The 15445-nt window shown below is 68.6% G+C and overlaps 1 protein-coding gene across 1 annotated transcript in view; it reads right to left on the reverse strand.

Moving 5' to 3' along the window:
- LOC135324529 (mucin-22-like) overlaps positions 1-13503 on the reverse strand; it is a 58477-nt gene extending 44974 nt beyond the window's left edge. Inside the window, exons 1-4 of the mRNA XM_064501084.1 lie at positions 12649-13503; positions 6268-6390; positions 5860-6030; positions 2218-2280 (exon numbers count right to left, since the gene is read on the reverse strand). Of these exons, the coding sequence (XP_064357154.1) occupies positions 2218-2280; positions 5860-6030; positions 6268-6390; positions 12649-13503 (1212 nt within the window). The remainder of the gene's footprint in view (positions 1-2217; positions 2281-5859; positions 6031-6267; positions 6391-12648) is intronic.
- Positions 13504-15445: the final 1942 nt, after the last annotated feature.

Consider the following 15445-nt stretch of genomic DNA (forward strand, 5'->3'; position numbering starts at 1 on the left):
CGTGGAGGTGGGAGCTGTAGTCGAGGCTGCTGTGGAGGTGGGACCTGTGCTGGAGGATGCTGTGGAGGTCAGACCTGTGGTGGAGGCTGCCGTGGAGGTGGGAGCTGTGGTGGAGGCTGCCGTGGAGGTCAGACCTGTGCTGGAGGATTCCGTGGAGGTGGGAGCTGTGGTGGAGGCTGCCGTGGAGGTGGGAGCTGTGGTGGAGGCTGCCGTGGAGGTGGGACCTGTGGTGGAGACTGCCGTGGAAGTGGGACCTGTGGTGGAGGCTGCCGTGGAGGTGGGACCTGTGGTGGAGGCTGCCGTGGAGGTCAGACCTGTGGTGGAGGCTGCCGTGGAGGTGGGACCTGTGGTGGAGGCTGCCGTGGAGGTCAGACCTGTGGTGGAGGCTGCCGTGGAGGTGGGACCAGTGGTGGAGGCTGCCGTGGAGGTGGGAGCTGTGGTGGAGGCTGCCGTGGAGGTGGGAGCTGTGGTGGAGGCTGCCATGGAAGTGGGACCTGTGCTAGAGGCTGCCGTGGAGGTGGGAGCTGTGGTGGAGGCTGCCGTGGAGGTGGGAGCTGTGGTGGAGGCTCCCGTGGAGGTGGGAGCTGTAGTGGAGGCTGCCGTGGAGGTCAGACCTGTGCTGGAGGCTGCCGTGGAGGTCAGACCTGTGGTGGAGGCTGCCGTGGAGGTGGGACCTGTGCTGGAGGCTGCCGTGGAGGTCAGACCTGTGCTGGAGGCTGCCGTGGAGGTGGGACCAGTGGTGGAGGCTGCCGTGGAGGTGGGACCTGTAGTCGAGGCTGCCGTGGAGGTGGGAGCTGTCGTGGAGGCTGCCGTGGATGTGGGACCAGTGGTGGGGGCTGCCGTGGAGGTGGGAGCTGTGGTGGAGGCTGCTGTGGAGGTGGGAGCTGTAGTGGAGGCTGCCGTGGAGGTGGGACCTGTAGTCGAGGCTGCTGTGGAGGTGGGACCTGTGCTGGAGGCTGCTGTGGAGGTCAGACCTGTGGTGGAGGCTGCCGTGGAGGTGGGAGCTGTGGTGGAGGCTGCCGTGGAGGTGGGACCTGTGGTGGAGGCTGCCGTGGAGGTCAGACCTGTGCTGGAGGATTCCGTGGAGGTGGGAGCTGTGGTGGAGGCTGCCGTGGAGGTGGGACCTGTGCTGGAGGCTGCCGTGGAGGTCAGACCTGTGCTGGAGGATTCCGTGGAGGTGGGACCTGTGGTGGAGGCTGCCGTGGAGGTCAGACCTGTGGTGGAGGCTGCCGTGGAAGTGGGACCTGTGGTGGAGGCAGCCATGGAGGTCAGACCTGTGGTGGAGGCTGCCGTGGAGGTGGGAGCTGTGGTGGAGGCTGCCGTGGAGGTGGTACCAGTGCTGGAGGCTGCCGTGGAGGTGGGAGCTGTGGTGGAGGCTGCCGTGGAAGTGGGACCTGTGCTAGAGGCTGCCGTGGAGGTGGGACCTGTGGTGGGGGCTGCCGTGGAAGTGGGAGCTGTGGTGGAGGCTGCTGTGGAGGTCAGACCTGTGCTGGAGGCTGCCGTGGAGGTGGGAGCTGTGCTGGAGGCTGCCGTGGAGGTCAGACCTGTGGTGGAGGCTGCCGTGGAGGTGGGAGCTGTGGTGGAGGCTGCCGTGGAGGTGGGAGCTGTGGTGGAGGCTGCCGTGGAGGTCAGACCTGTGGTGGAGGATTCTGTGGAAGTGGGAGCTGTGGTGGAGGCTGCCGTGGAGGTGGTACCAGTGCTGGAGGCTGCTGTGGAGGTCAGACCTGTGGTGGAGGCTGCTGTGGAAGTGGGACCTGTGGTGGAGGCTGCCGTGGAAGTGGGACCTGTGGTGGAGGCTGCTGTGGAGGTCAGACCTGTGGTGGAGGCTGCCGTGGAGGTGGGACCAGTGCTGGAGGCTGCCGTGGAGGTCAGACCTGTGCTGGAGGCTGCCGTGGAGGTGGGAGCTGTGGTGGAGGCTGCCGTGGAGGTCAGACCTGTGGTGGAGGCTGCCGTGGAGGTGGGACCTGTGGTGGAGGCTGCCGTGGAGGTGGGACCAGTGCTGGAGGCTGCCGTGGAGGTGGGAGCTGTGGTGCAGGCTGCTGTGGAGGTGGGAGCTGTAGTGGAGGCTGCCGTGGAGGTGGGACCTGTAGTCGAGGCTGCTGTGGAGGTGGGACCTGTGGTGGAGGCTGCTGTGGAGGTGGGAGCTGTGGTGGAGGCTGCCGTGGAGGTGGGACCTGTAGTCGAGGCTGCTGTGGAGGTGGGACCTGTGGTGGAGGCTGCCGTGGAGGTGGGAGCTGTGGTGGAGGCTGCCGTGGAGGTGGGACCAGTGGTGGAGGCTGCCGTGGAGGTGGGAGCTGTGGTGGAGGCTGCCGTGGAAGTGGGACCAGTGGTGGAGGCTGCCGTGGAGGTCAGACCTGTGGTGGAGGCTGCCGTGGAGGTGGGACCAGTGGTGGAGGCTGCCGTGGAGGTCAGACCTGTGGTGGAGGCTGCCGTGGAGGTGGGAGCTGTGGTGGAGGCTGCCGTGGAGGTGGGACCAGTGGTGGAGGCTGCCGTGGAGGTGGGAGCTGTGGTGGAGGCTGCCGTGGAGGTGGGACCAGTGGTGGAGGCTGCCGTGGAGGTCAGACCTGTGGTGGAGGCTGCCGTGGAGGTGGGACCTGTGGTGGCGGCTGCCGTGGAAGTGGGAGCTGTGCTGGAGGCTGCTGTGGAGGTCAGACCTGTGGTGGAGGCTGTCGTGGAGGTGGGACCAGTGGTGGAGGCTGCCGTGGAGGTGGGGCCTGTAGTCGAGGCTGCCGTGGAGGTGGGAGCTGTCGTGGAGGCTGCCGTGGAGGTCAGACCTGTGGTGGAGGCTGCCGTGGAGGTGGGACCAGTGGTGGAGGCTGCTGTGGAGGTGGGAGCTGTAGTGGAGGCTGCTGTGGAGGTGGGAGCTGTGGTGGAGGCTGCTGTGGAGGTGGGACCTGTGCTGGAGGCTGCTGTGGAGGTCAGACCTGTGGTGGAGGCTGCCGTGGAGGTGGGAGCTGTGGTGGAGGCTGCCGTGGAGGTGGGACCTGTGGTGGAGGCTGCCGTGGAGGTCAGACCTGTGGTGGAGGCTGCCGTGGAAGTGGGAGCTGTGGTGGAGGCTGCCGTGGAGGTGGGACCTGTGGTGGAGGCTGCCGTGGAGATGGGAGCTGTGGTGGAGGCTGCCGTGGAGGTGGGACCTGTGGTGGAGGCTGCCGTGGACGTGGGACCAGTGCTGGAGACTGCCGTGGAAGTGGGACCTGTGGTGGAGGCTGCCGTGGAGGTGGGAGCTGTGGTGGAGGCTGCCGTGGAGGTCAGACCTGTGCTGGAGGCTGCCGTGGAAGTGGGACCTGTGCTGGAGGCTGCCGTGGAGGTGGGACCTGTGGTGGAGGCTGCCGTGGAGGTGGGAGCTGTGGTGGAGGCTGCCGTGGAGGTCAGACCTGTGGTGGAGGCTGCCGTGGAAGTGGGACCTGTGGTGGAGGCTGCCGTGGAGGTGGGAGCTGTGGTGGAGGCTGCCGTGGAGGTCAGACCTGTGGTGGAGGCTGCCGTGGAAGTGGGAGCTGTGGTGGAGGCTGCCGTGGAGGTCAGACCTGTGGTGGAGGCTGCCGTGGAGGTGGGAGCTGTGGTGGAGGCTGCCGTGGAGGTGGGACCAGTGGTGGAGGCTGCCATGGAGGTGCGAGCTGTGCTGGAGGCTGCCATGGAGGTGGGAGCTGTGGTGGAGGCTGCCGTGGAGGTGGGAGCTGTGGTGGAGGATGCCGTGGAGGTCAGACCTGTGCTGGAGGCTGCCGTGGAGGTGGGACCTGTGGTGGAGGCTGCCGTGGAGGTGGGAGTTGTGGTGGAGGCTGCCGTGGAGGTGGGAGCTGTGGTGGAGGCTGCTGTGGAGGTGGGAGCTGTGGTGGAGGCTGCCGTGGAGGTGGGAGCTGTGCTGGAGGCTGCCGTGGAGGTCAGACCTGTGCTGGAGGCTGCCGTGGAGGTGGGACGAGTGGTTGAGGCTGCTGTGGAGGTGGGAGCTGTGGTGGAGGCTGCCGTGGAGGTGGGACCTGTGGTGGAGGCTGCCGTGGAGGTGGGAGCTGTGGTGGAGGCTGCCGTGGAGGTGGGAGCTGTGGTGGAGGCTGCCGTGGAAGTGGGACCTGTGGTGGAGGATGCCGTGGTGGTGGGACCAGTGCTGGAGGCTGCCGTGGAGGTGGGAGCTGTGGTGGAGGCTGCCGTGGAAGTGGGACCTGTGGTGGAGGCTGCCGTGGAGGTGGGAGCTGTGGTGGAGGCTGCCGTGGAGGTGGGAGCTGTGGTGGAGGCTGCCGTGGAGGTCAGACCTGTGCTGGAGGCTGCCGTGAAGGTGGGACCTGTGGTGGAGGCTGCCGTGGAGGTGGGAGCTGTGCTGGAGGCTGCCGTGGAGGTCAGAGCTGTGGTGGAGGCTGCTGTGGAGGTGAGACCTGTGGTGGAGGCTGCCGTGGAGGTCAGAGCTGTGGTGGAGGCTGCTGTGGAGGTGAGACCAGTGGTGGAGGCTGCCGTGGAGGTGGGACCTGTGGTGGAGGCTGCCGTGGAGGTGGGACCAGTGGTGGAGGCTGCCGTCGAGGTGGGACCTGTGCTGGAGGCTGCCATGGAGGTGGGAGCTGTGGTGGAGGCTGCCGTGGAGGTGGGAGCTGTGGTGGAGGCTGCCGTGGAGGTGGGACCAGTGCTGGAGGCTGCTGTGGAGGTGGGACCAGTGGTGGAGGCTGCCGTGGAGGTGGGACCTGTGGTGGAGGCTGCCATGGAGGAGGGAGCTGTGCTGGAGGCTGCCGTGGAGGTGGGAGCTGTGCTGGAGGCTGCCGTGGAGGTGGGAGCTGTGGTGGAGGCTGCCGTGGAGGTGGGACGAGTGGTGGAGGCTGCCGTGGAGGTGGGAGCTGTGGTGGAGGCTGCCGTGGAGGTCAGACCTGTGCTGGAGGCTGCCGTGGAGGTGGGAGCTGTGGTGGAGGCTGCCGTGGAGGTGGGACCAGTGCTGGAGGCTGCCGTGGAGGTGGGAGCTGTGCTGGAGGCTGCCGTGGAGGTGGGAGCTGTGGTGGAGGCTGCCGTCGAGGTGGGACCTGTGCTGGAGGCTGCCATGGAGGTGGGAGCTGTGGTGGAGGCTGCCGTGGAGGTCAGACCTGTGCTGGAGGCTGCCGTGGAGGTGGGAGCTGTGGTGGAGGCTGCCGTGGAGGTGGGAGCTGTGGTGGAGGCTGCAGTGGAGGTGGGACCAGTGGTGGAGGCTGCCGTGGAGGTGGGAGCTGTGGTGGAGGCTGCCGTGGAGGTGGGAGCTGTGCTGGAGGCTGCCGTGGAGGTGGGACCTGTGGTGGAGGCTGCCGTGGAGGTGGGAGCTGTGGTGGAGGCTGCCGTGGAAGTGGGACCTGTGGTGGAGGATGCCGTGGAGGTGGGAGCTGTGGTGGAGGCTGCCGTGGAGGTGGGAGCTGTGGTGGAGGCTGCCGTGGAAGTGGGAACTGTGGTGGAGGCTGCCATGGAGGTGGGAGCTGTGGTGGAGGCTGCCGTGGAGGTCAGACCTGTGCTGGAGGCTGCCGTGAAGGTGGGAGCTGTGGTGGAGGCTGCCGTGGAGGTGGGAGCTGTGGTGGAGGCTGCCGTGGAGGTCAGACCTGTGGTGGAGGCTGCCGTGGAGGTGGGAGCTGTGGTGGAGGCTGCCGTGGAGGTGGGACCTGTGGTGGAGGCTGCCGTGGAGGTGGGACCTGTAGTCGAGGCTGCCGTGGAGGTGGGAGCTGTGGTGGAGGCTGCCGTGGAGGTCAGACCTGTGCTGGAGGCTGCCATGGAGGTGGGAGCTGTGGTGGAGGCTGCCGTGGAGGTGGGAGCTGTGGTGGAGGCTGCCGTGGAGGTCAGACCTGTGCTAGAGGCTGCCGTGGAGGTGGGAGCTGTGGTGGAGGCTGCCGTGGAGGTGGGAGCTGTGCTGGAGGCTGCCGTGGAGGTGGGACCTGTGGTGGAGGCTGCCGTGGAGGTGGGACCAGTGGTGGAGGCTGCCGTGGAGGTGAGACCTGTGGTGGAGGCTGCCGTGGAGGTGGGACCAGTGGTGGAGGCTGCCGTGGAGGTGGGACCTGAGGTGGAGGCTGCCGTGGAGGTCAGACCTGAGGTGGAGGCTGCCGTGGAGGTCAGACCTGTGGTGGAGGCTGCCGTGGAGGTGGGACCTGTGGTGGAGGATGCCGTGGAGGTGGGAGCTGTGGTGGAGGCTGCCGTGGAGGTCACACCTGAGGTGGAGGCTGCCGTGGAGGTCAGACCTGAGGCGGAGGCTGCCGTGGAGGTGGGACCAGTGGTGGAGGCTGCCGTGGAGGTCAGACCTGTGGTGGAGGCTGCCGTGGAGGTGGGAGCTGTGGTGGAGGCTGCCGTGGAGGTGATATCTGTGGTGGAGGCTGCCGTGGAGGTCAGACCTGTGCTGGAGGCTGCCGTGGAGGTGGGAGCTGTGGTGGAGGCTGCCGTGGAAGTGGGAGCTGTGCTGGAGGCTGCCGTGGAAGTGGGACCAGTGGTGGAGGCTGCCGTGGAGGTGGGACCTGTGGTAGAGACTGCCGTGGAAGTGGGACCTGAGGTGGAGGCTGCCGTGGAGGTGGGAGCTGTGGTGGAGGCTGCCGTGGAGGTGGGAGCTGTGGTGGAGGCTGCCGTGGAGGTGAGAGCTGTGGTGGAGGCTGCCGTGGAAGTGGGACCTGTGGTGGAGGCTGCCGTGGAGGTGGGAGCTGTGGTGGAGGCTGCCGTGGAGGTCAGACCTGTGGTGGAGGCTGCCGTGGAAGTGGGAGCTGTGGTGGAGGCTGCCGTGGAGGTCAGACCTGTGGTGGAGGCTGCCGTGGAGGTGGGAGCTGTGGTGGAGGCTGCCGTGGAGGTGGGACCAGTGGTGGAGGCTGCCATGGAGGTGCGAGCTGTGCTGGAGGCTGCCATGGAGGTGGGAGCTGTGGTGGAGGCTGCCGTGGAGGTGGGAGCTGTGGTGGAGGATGCCGTGGAGGTCAGACCTGTGCTGGAGGCTGCCGTGGAGGTGGGACCTGTGGTGGAGGCTGCCGTGGAGGTGGGAGTTGTGGTGGAGGCTGCCGTGGAGGTGGGAGCTGTGGTGGAGGCTGCTGTGGAGGTGGGAGCTGTGGTGGAGGCTGCCGTGGAGGTGGGAGCTGTGCTGGAGGCTGCCGTGGAGGTCAGACCTGTGCTGGAGGCTGCCGTGGAGGTGGGACGAGTGGTTGAGGCTGCTGTGGAGGTGGGAGCTGTGGTGGAGGCTGCCGTGGAGGTGGGAGCTGTGGTGGAGGCTGCCGTGGAAGTGGGACCTGTGGTGGAGGATGCCGTGGTGGTGGGAGCTGTGGTGGAGGCTGCCGTGGAGGTGGGAGCTGTGGTGGAGGCTGCCGTGGAAGTGGGACCTGTGGTGGAGGCTGCCGTGGAGGTGGGAGCTGTGGTGGAGGCTGCCGTGGAGGTGGGAGCTGTGGTGGAGGCTGCCGTGGAGGTCAGACCTGTGCTGGAGGCTGCCGTGAAGGTGGGACCTGTGGTGGAGGCTGCCGTGGAGGTGGGAGCTGTGCTGGAGGCTGCCGTGGAGGTCAGAGCTGTGGTGGAGGCTGCTGTGGAGGTGAGACCTGTGGTGGAGGCTGCCGTGGAGGTCAGAGCTGTGGTGGAGGCTGCTGTGGAGGTGAGACCAGTGGTGGAGGCTGCCGTGGAGGTGGGACCTGTGGTGGAGGCTGCCGTGGAGGTGGGACCAGTGGTGGAGGCTGCCGTCGAGGTGGGACCTGTGCTGGAGGCTGCCATGGAGGTGGGAGCTGTGGTGGAGGCTGCCGTGGAGGTGGGAGCTGTGGTGGAGGCTGCCGTGGAGGTGGGACCAGTGCTGGAGGCTGCTGTGGAGGTGGGACCAGTGGTGGAGGCTGCCGTGGAGGTGGGACCTGTGGTGGAGGCTGCCATGGAGGAGGGAGCTGTGCTGGAGGCTGCCGTGGAGGTGGGAGCTGTGCTGGAGGCTGCCGTGGAGGTGGGAGCTGTGGTGGAGGCTGCCGTGGAGGTGGGACGAGTGGTGGAGGCTGCCGTGGAGGTGGGAGCTGTGGTGGAGGCTGCCGTGGAGGTCAGACCTGTGCTGGAGGCTGCCGTGGAGGTGGGAGCTGTGGTGGAGGCTGCCGTGGAGGTGGGACCAGTGCTGGAGGCTGCCGTGGAGGTGGGAGCTGTGCTGGAGGCTGCCGTGGAGGTGGGAGCTGTGGTGGAGGCTGCCGTCGAGGTGGGACCTGTGCTGGAGGCTGCCATGGAGGTGGGAGCTGTGGTGGAGGCTGCCGTGGAGGTCAGACCTGTGCTGGAGGCTGCCGTGGAGGTGGGAGCTGTGGTGGAGGCTGCCGTGGAGGTGGGAGCTGTGGTGGAGGCTGCAGTGGAGGTGGGACCAGTGGTGGAGGCTGCCGTGGAGGTGGGAGCTGTGGTGGAGGCTGCCGTGGAGGTGGGAGCTGTGCTGGAGGCTGCCGTGGAGGTGGGACCTGTGGTGGAGGCTGCCGTGGAGGTGGGAGCTGTGGTGGAGGCTGCCGTGGAAGTGGGACCTGTGGTGGAGGATGCCGTGGAGGTGGGAGCTGTGGTGGAGGCTGCCGTGGAGGTGGGAGCTGTGGTGGAGGCTGCCGTGGAAGTGGGAACTGTGGTGGAGGCTGCCATGGAGGTGGGAGCTGTGGTGGAGGCTGCCGTGGAGGTCAGACCTGTGCTGGAGGCTGCCGTGAAGGTGGGAGCTGTGGTGGAGGCTGCCGTGGAGGTGGGAGCTGTGGTGGAGGCTGCCGTGGAGGTCAGACCTGTGGTGGAGGCTGCCGTGGAGGTGGGAGCTGTGGTGGAGGCTGCCGTGGAGGTGGGACCTGTGGTGGAGGCTGCCGTGGAGGTGGGACCTGTAGTCGAGGCTGCCGTGGAGGTGGGAGCTGTGGTGGAGGCTGCCGTGGAGGTCAGACCTGTGCTGGAGGCTGCCATGGAGGTGGGAGCTGTGGTGGAGGCTGCCGTGGAGGTGGGAGCTGTGGTGGAGGCTGCCGTGGAGGTGGGACCTGTGCTAGAGGCTGCCGTGGAGGTGGGAGCTGTGGTGGAGGCTGCCGTGGAGGTGGGAGCTGTGCTGGAGGCTGCCGTGGAGGTGGGACCTGTGGTGGAGGCTGCCGTGGAGGTGGGACCAGTGGTGGAGGCTGCCGTGGAGGTGAGACCTGTGGTGGAGGCTGCCGTGGAGGTGGGACCAGTGGTGGAGGCTGCCGTGGAGGTGGGACCTGAGGTGGAGGCTGCCGTGGAGGTCAGACCTGAGGTGGAGGCTGCCGTGGAGGTCAGACCTGTGGTGGAGGCTGCCGTGGAGGTGGGACCTGTGGTGGAGGATGCCGTGGAGGTGGGAGCTGTGGTGGAGGCTGCCGTGGAGGTCAGACCTGTGGTGGAGGCTGCCGTGGAAGTGGGAGCTGTGGTGGAGGCTGCCGTGGAGGTCAGACCTGTGGTGGAGGCTGCCGTGGAGGTGGGAGCTGTGGTGGAGGCTGCCGTGGAGGTGGGACCAGTGGTGGAGGCTGCCATGGAGGTGCGAGCTGTGCTGGAGGCTGCCATGGAGGTGGGAGCTGTGGTGGAGGCTGCCGTGGAGGTGGGAGCTGTGGTGGAGGATGCCGTGGAGGTCAGACCTGTGCTGGAGGCTGCCGTGGAGGTGGGACCTGTGGTGGAGGCTGCCGTGGAGGTGGGAGTTGTGGTGGAGGCTGCCGTGGAGGTGGGAGCTGTGGTGGAGGCTGCTGTGGAGGTGGGAGCTGTGGTGGAGGCTGCCGTGGAGGTGGGAGCTGTGCTGGAGGCTGCCGTGGAGGTCAGACCTGTGCTGGAGGCTGCCGTGGAGGTGGGACGAGTGGTTGAGGCTGCTGTGGAGGTGGGAGCTGTGGTGGAGGCTGCCGTGGAGGTGGGAGCTGTGGTGGAGGCTGCCGTGGAAGTGGGACCTGTGGTGGAGGATGCCGTGGTGGTGGGAGCTGTGGTGGAGGCTGCCGTGGAGGTGGGAGCTGTGGTGGAGGCTGCCGTGGAAGTGGGACCTGTGGTGGAGGCTGCCGTGGAGGTGGGAGCTGTGGTGGAGGCTGCCGTGGAGGTGGGAGCTGTGGTGGAGGCTGCCGTGGAGGTCAGACCTGTGCTGGAGGCTGCCGTGAAGGTGGGACCTGTGGTGGAGGCTGCCGTGGAGGTGGGAGCTGTGCTGGAGGCTGCCGTGGAGGTCAGAGCTGTGGTGGAGGCTGCTGTGGAGGTGAGACCTGTGGTGGAGGCTGCCGTGGAGGTCAGAGCTGTGGTGGAGGCTGCTGTGGAGGTGAGACCAGTGGTGGAGGCTGCCGTGGAGGTGGGACCTGTGGTGGAGGCTGCCGTGGAGGTGGGACCAGTGGTGGAGGCTGCCGTCGAGGTGGGACCTGTGCTGGAGGCTGCCATGGAGGTGGGAGCTGTGGTGGAGGCTGCCGTGGAGGTGGGAGCTGTGGTGGAGGCTGCCGTGGAGGTGGGACCAGTGCTGGAGGCTGCTGTGGAGGTGGGACCAGTGGTGGAGGCTGCCGTGGAGGTGGGACCTGTGGTGGAGGCTGCCATGGAGGAGGGAGCTGTGCTGGAGGCTGCCGTGGAGGTGGGAGCTGTGCTGGAGGCTGCCGTGGAGGTGGGAGCTGTGGTGGAGGCTGCCGTGGAGGTGGGACGAGTGGTGGAGGCTGCCGTGGAGGTGGGAGCTGTGGTGGAGGCTGCCGTGGAGGTCAGACCTGTGCTGGAGGCTGCCGTGGAGGTGGGAGCTGTGGTGGAGGCTGCCGTGGAGGTGGGACCAGTGCTGGAGGCTGCCGTGGAGGTGGGAGCTGTGCTGGAGGCTGCCGTGGAGGTGGGAGCTGTGGTGGAGGCTGCCGTCGAGGTGGGACCTGTGCTGGAGGCTGCCATGGAGGTGGGAGCTGTGGTGGAGGCTGCCGTGGAGGTCAGACCTGTGCTGGAGGCTGCCGTGGAGGTGGGAGCTGTGGTGGAGGCTGCCGTGGAGGTGGGAGCTGTGGTGGAGGCTGCAGTGGAGGTGGGACCAGTGGTGGAGGCTGCCGTGGAGGTGGGAGCTGTGGTGGAGGCTGCCGTGGAGGTGGGAGCTGTGCTGGAGGCTGCCGTGGAGGTGGGACCTGTGGTGGAGGCTGCCGTGGAGGTGGGAGCTGTGGTGGAGGCTGCCGTGGAAGTGGGACCTGTGGTGGAGGATGCCGTGGAGGTGGGAGCTGTGGTGGAGGCTGCCGTGGAGGTGGGAGCTGTGGTGGAGGCTGCCGTGGAAGTGGGAACTGTGGTGGAGGCTGCCATGGAGGTGGGAGCTGTGGTGGAGGCTGCCGTGGAGGTCAGACCTGTGCTGGAGGCTGCCGTGAAGGTGGGAGCTGTGGTGGAGGCTGCCGTGGAGGTGGGAGCTGTGGTGGAGGCTGCCGTGGAGGTCAGACCTGTGGTGGAGGCTGCCGTGGAGGTGGGAGCTGTGGTGGAGGCTGCCGTGGAGGTGGGACCTGTGGTGGAGGCTGCCGTGGAGGTGGGACCTGTAGTCGAGGCTGCCGTGGAGGTGGGAGCTGTGGTGGAGGCTGCCGTGGAGGTCAGACCTGTGCTGGAGGCTGCCATGGAGGTGGGAGCTGTGGTGGAGGCTGCCGTGGAGGTGGGAGCTGTGGTGGAGGCTGCCGTGGAGGTGGGACCTGTGCTAGAGGCTGCCGTGGAGGTGGGAGCTGTGGTGGAGGCTGCCGTGGAGGTGGGAGCTGTGCTGGAGGCTGCCGTGGAGGTGGGACCTGTGGTGGAGGCTGCCGTGGAGGTGGGACCAGTGGTGGAGGCTGCCGTGGAGGTGAGACCTGTGGTGGAGGCTGCCGTGGAGGTGGGACCAGTGGTGGAGGCTGCCGTGGAGGTGGGACCTGAGGTGGAGGCTGCCGTGGAGGTCAGACCTGAGGTGGAGGCTGCCGTGGAGGTCAGACCTGTGGTGGAGGCTGCCGTGGAGGTGGGACCTGTGGTGGAGGATGCCGTGGAGGTGGGAGCTGTGGTGGAGGCTGCCGTGGAGGTCACACCTGAGGTGGAGGCTGCCGTGGAGGTCAGACCTGAGGCGGAGGCTGCCGTGGAGGTGGGACCAGTGGTGGAGGCTGCCGTGGAGGTCAGACCTGTGGTGGAGGCTGCCGTGGAGGTGGGAGCTGTGGTGGAGGCTGCCGTGGAGGTGATATCTGTGGTGGAGGCTGCCGTGGAGGTCAGACCTGTGCTGGAGGCTGCCGTGGAGGTGGGAGCTGTGGTGGAGGCTGCCGTGGAAGTGGGAGCTGTGCTGGAGGCTGCCGTGGAAGTGGGACCAGTGGTGGAGGCTGCCGTGGAGGTGGGACCTGTGGTAGAGACTGCCGTGGAAGTGGGACCTGAGGTGGAGGCTGCCGTGGAGGTGGGAGCTGTGGTGGAGGCTGCCGTGGAGGTGGGAGCTGTGGTGGAGGCTGCCGTGGAGGTGAGAGCTGTGCTGGAGGCAGCCGTGGAGGTCAGACCTGAGGTGGAGGCTGCCGTGGAGGTGGGACCAGTGCTGGAGGCTGCGGTGGAGGTCAGACCTGTGCTGGAGGCTGCCTTGGAGGTCACACCTGTGGTGGAGGCTGCCGTGGAGGCCAGACCTGTGGTGGAGGCTGCCGTGGAGGTGGGAGCTGTGCTGGAGGCTGCTGTGAAGGTGAGACCTGTGGTGGAGGCTGCCGTGGAGGTGGGAGCTGTGCTGGAGGCTGTCGTGGAGGCCAGACCTGAGGTGGAGGCTGCCGTGGAGGTGGGAGGTGTGGTGGAGGCTGCCGTGGAGGTGGGAGCTGTGCTGGAGGCTGCCGTGGAGGTCAGGCCTGTGCTGGAGGCTGCCGTGGAGGTCACACCTGTGGTGGAGGCTGCCGTGGAGGCCAGACCTGTGGTGGAGGCTGTCGTGGAGTTTGGAGCTGTGCTGGAGGCTGCCGTGGAGGTGGGAGCTGTGGTGGAGGCTGCCGTGGAGGTCAGACCTGTGGTGGAGGCTGCCGTGGAGGTGGGACCTGCGCTGGAGGCTGCCGTGGAGGTTTCTGCCGGGGTGCTGGAGGCTGCCGTGCTGCTTCCTTCAGCGGTAGAGGCAGTAGTGGAGCCTGCACTGGTGCTGCCTGGAGAGGAAGCAACTTCTGAGGAGGAGGAGGCAGCAGCTGAGGTGAGGCCAGGGCTGGAGGCTGCCGTGGAGCTGAGCTGCGTGGCGGAGGTCGTGCTGGAGGCCAGGGTGGTGCTGGAGGCTGCCAGGGAGCTTGTAAATGTGCTGGAGGCTGCCGTGGAGGCAGTATCCACGGTGAAGGCTGCCGTGGAGGTCGTAATGGTGGTGGAGGCTGTCGTGGAGGTGGTTTTTGAGGTGCTCGGGGTTGGTGTGCTGCTGCCTTTGGAGGTGGAGGTGTTCGTGGCCTGTGCGCTGGTGCTGCTCCCATTTGTGGTGGTTCCTGAGGTCAGGGAGGCAGCAGCTGAGGTGGAGGCTGTCGTGGAGGTCGTAACGGTGGTGGAGGCTGTCGTGGAGGTGGGTTTTGAGGCGCTCGGGGTTGGTGTGCTGCTGCCTTTGGAGGTGGAGGTTTTCGTGGCCTCTGCACTGATGCTGCTCCGATTCATGGTGGTTCCTGAGGTCGGGGAGGCAGCAGGTGGGGTGGAGGCTGTCGTGGAGGTCGTAACAGTGGTGGAGGCTGCCGTGGAGGTGAGCCCCATGTCCTCCCCCCCCTCGCCCCCTCCCCAGCCTCCCCCGTGCTGGAGGCAGCCGCCTTCGCCCCTCTCCTCCTCCTCCCCCAGCCTCCACCCGCCTCCATGCCCGCAGCGAGGCCCAGCCCGGGGCCCCGGGACCCTCCGCCAGGCCCAACGCGGGGGCCCTGCCCTCCCCGGTCCTCCGCCGCCGCCGGCCTCCGCGGCGCCCGGCCTCACCTGCCAGCAGCCCTGCGAGGAGGAGGAGGAGGAGGCGGAGGAGGAGGACGGCGGTGCCGCCGAGCGGCCTCCCCGCCATGGCCGTCCTCCGCGCCGCTCGCCGCCGACTGCGCGGCGGGGCCGGGGGGGCCGGGGCAATATCACCTCGGGGCCGGGGACCTTTGCCCCCCACCCCGGCGCGGGGCGGATTGGGCGCCCGGTGCCTCGGCGGTGCCGCGCGCCGGGGCGGGCCGCGGGGTGAAAGGGCAGCGTGGCTCAGCGGTGACACACGCCGGGAAGCGTCACCGCATCCCCGCCGCGCCCCGGGGCGGGGGGACACCCCGGGGTCCCCGGGGAGGCGGCGGTGGCCCGACGGGGGTGGCGAGACGGCGTCGCCCCCCCCGAGTGACGTGGGGACGGGGCGGTGACGGTGTGGGTTGTCACAGTGCACGGCGGGGACACGGGGACGTGGGGACGGCACGGTGCTCGGTGGGGACATGGGGACATCCCAGAGCATGGCACAGCCATGGGGACATGGGGACACGGGGATGGCACGGTGCTCGGTGGGGACATGGGGACATCCCAGAGCATGGCACAGCCATGGGGACATGGGGACATGGGGATGGCACGGTGCTCGGTGGGGACATGGGGACATCCCAGAGCATGGCACAGCCATGGGGACATGGGGACATGGGGATGGCACGGTGCTCGGTGGGGACATGGGGACATCCCAGAGCATGGCACAGCCATGGGGACATGGGGACATGGGGTTGTCACAGTGCACGGTGGGGACATGGGGACACGGGGATGGCACGGTGCTCGGTGGGGACATGGGGACATGGGGATGGCACGGTGCTCGGTGGGGACATGGGGACATGGGGCTGTCCTGGGGCATGGAAGGACCATGGGGACATGGGGACATGGGGTTATCACAGTGCACAGTGGGGACATGGGGACATGGGGACATGGGGATGGCACGGTGCTCGGTGGGGACATGGGGACATGGGGATGTCCTGGAGCACGGCAGGGCCACGGAGACAGGGGACATGGGGATGGCACGGTGCTCGGTGGGGACACTTGGGGACATGGAGTTGTCACAGTGCACGGCAGGGCCATGGGGACAGGGGACGCGGGGATGGCACGGTGCTCGGTGGGGACATGGGGACACGGGGATGTCCCAGAGCTCGGTGGGGACACGGGGACACGGGGCTGTCCCGGAGCACAGCGGTACCACGGGGACAGGGCTGTCACCGTGCTCAGCGGTGGCACAGGCGCAGGGCTGCGGCGGTGACACAGGCGCCCCGTCACACGCGGAGCCCGGGTCACCGTGCGGCACCGTCACGCAGCGGCCGGCGTGCAGCCGCGCACACGCGGAGACACGCTTCTCCCCGCCGCGCTGCGCACACGCGTGTGCGCGGCCCCCGGGGCGGCCCACCTGCGCCCACACCTGTTGCACACCCGCGGCCGCCTGTTGCGCGCCTGTTGCGCGGCCGCCTGTCGCACGCCGGCCCCCGGGCACGGCCGCGGCTCCCGCCCTTGTTTACCCACCTGCGGCAGCGGCAGCAACGGCCCGGCGGCTCCAGCCCCCCCGGCTGCCGTGGGGCGCCCCACGGCGGGGGGGCACCGGGGCGGCCTCGGCGGGGGGCACGGGGCAGCTCGGGGGCCCCTGGGGCAGTGAGGGGGTGCGGGGACAAGTCGGGGGCTCAGGGGGCAATTTAGGGGGTGCAGGAGCTAGTTAGGGGGTGCAGGGGCA

This window comes from Dromaius novaehollandiae, chromosome 32 (assembly GCF_036370855.1).
Source record: "Dromaius novaehollandiae isolate bDroNov1 chromosome 32, bDroNov1.hap1, whole genome shotgun sequence".
NCBI lineage: Eukaryota > Metazoa > Chordata > Aves > Casuariiformes > Dromaiidae > Dromaius > Dromaius novaehollandiae.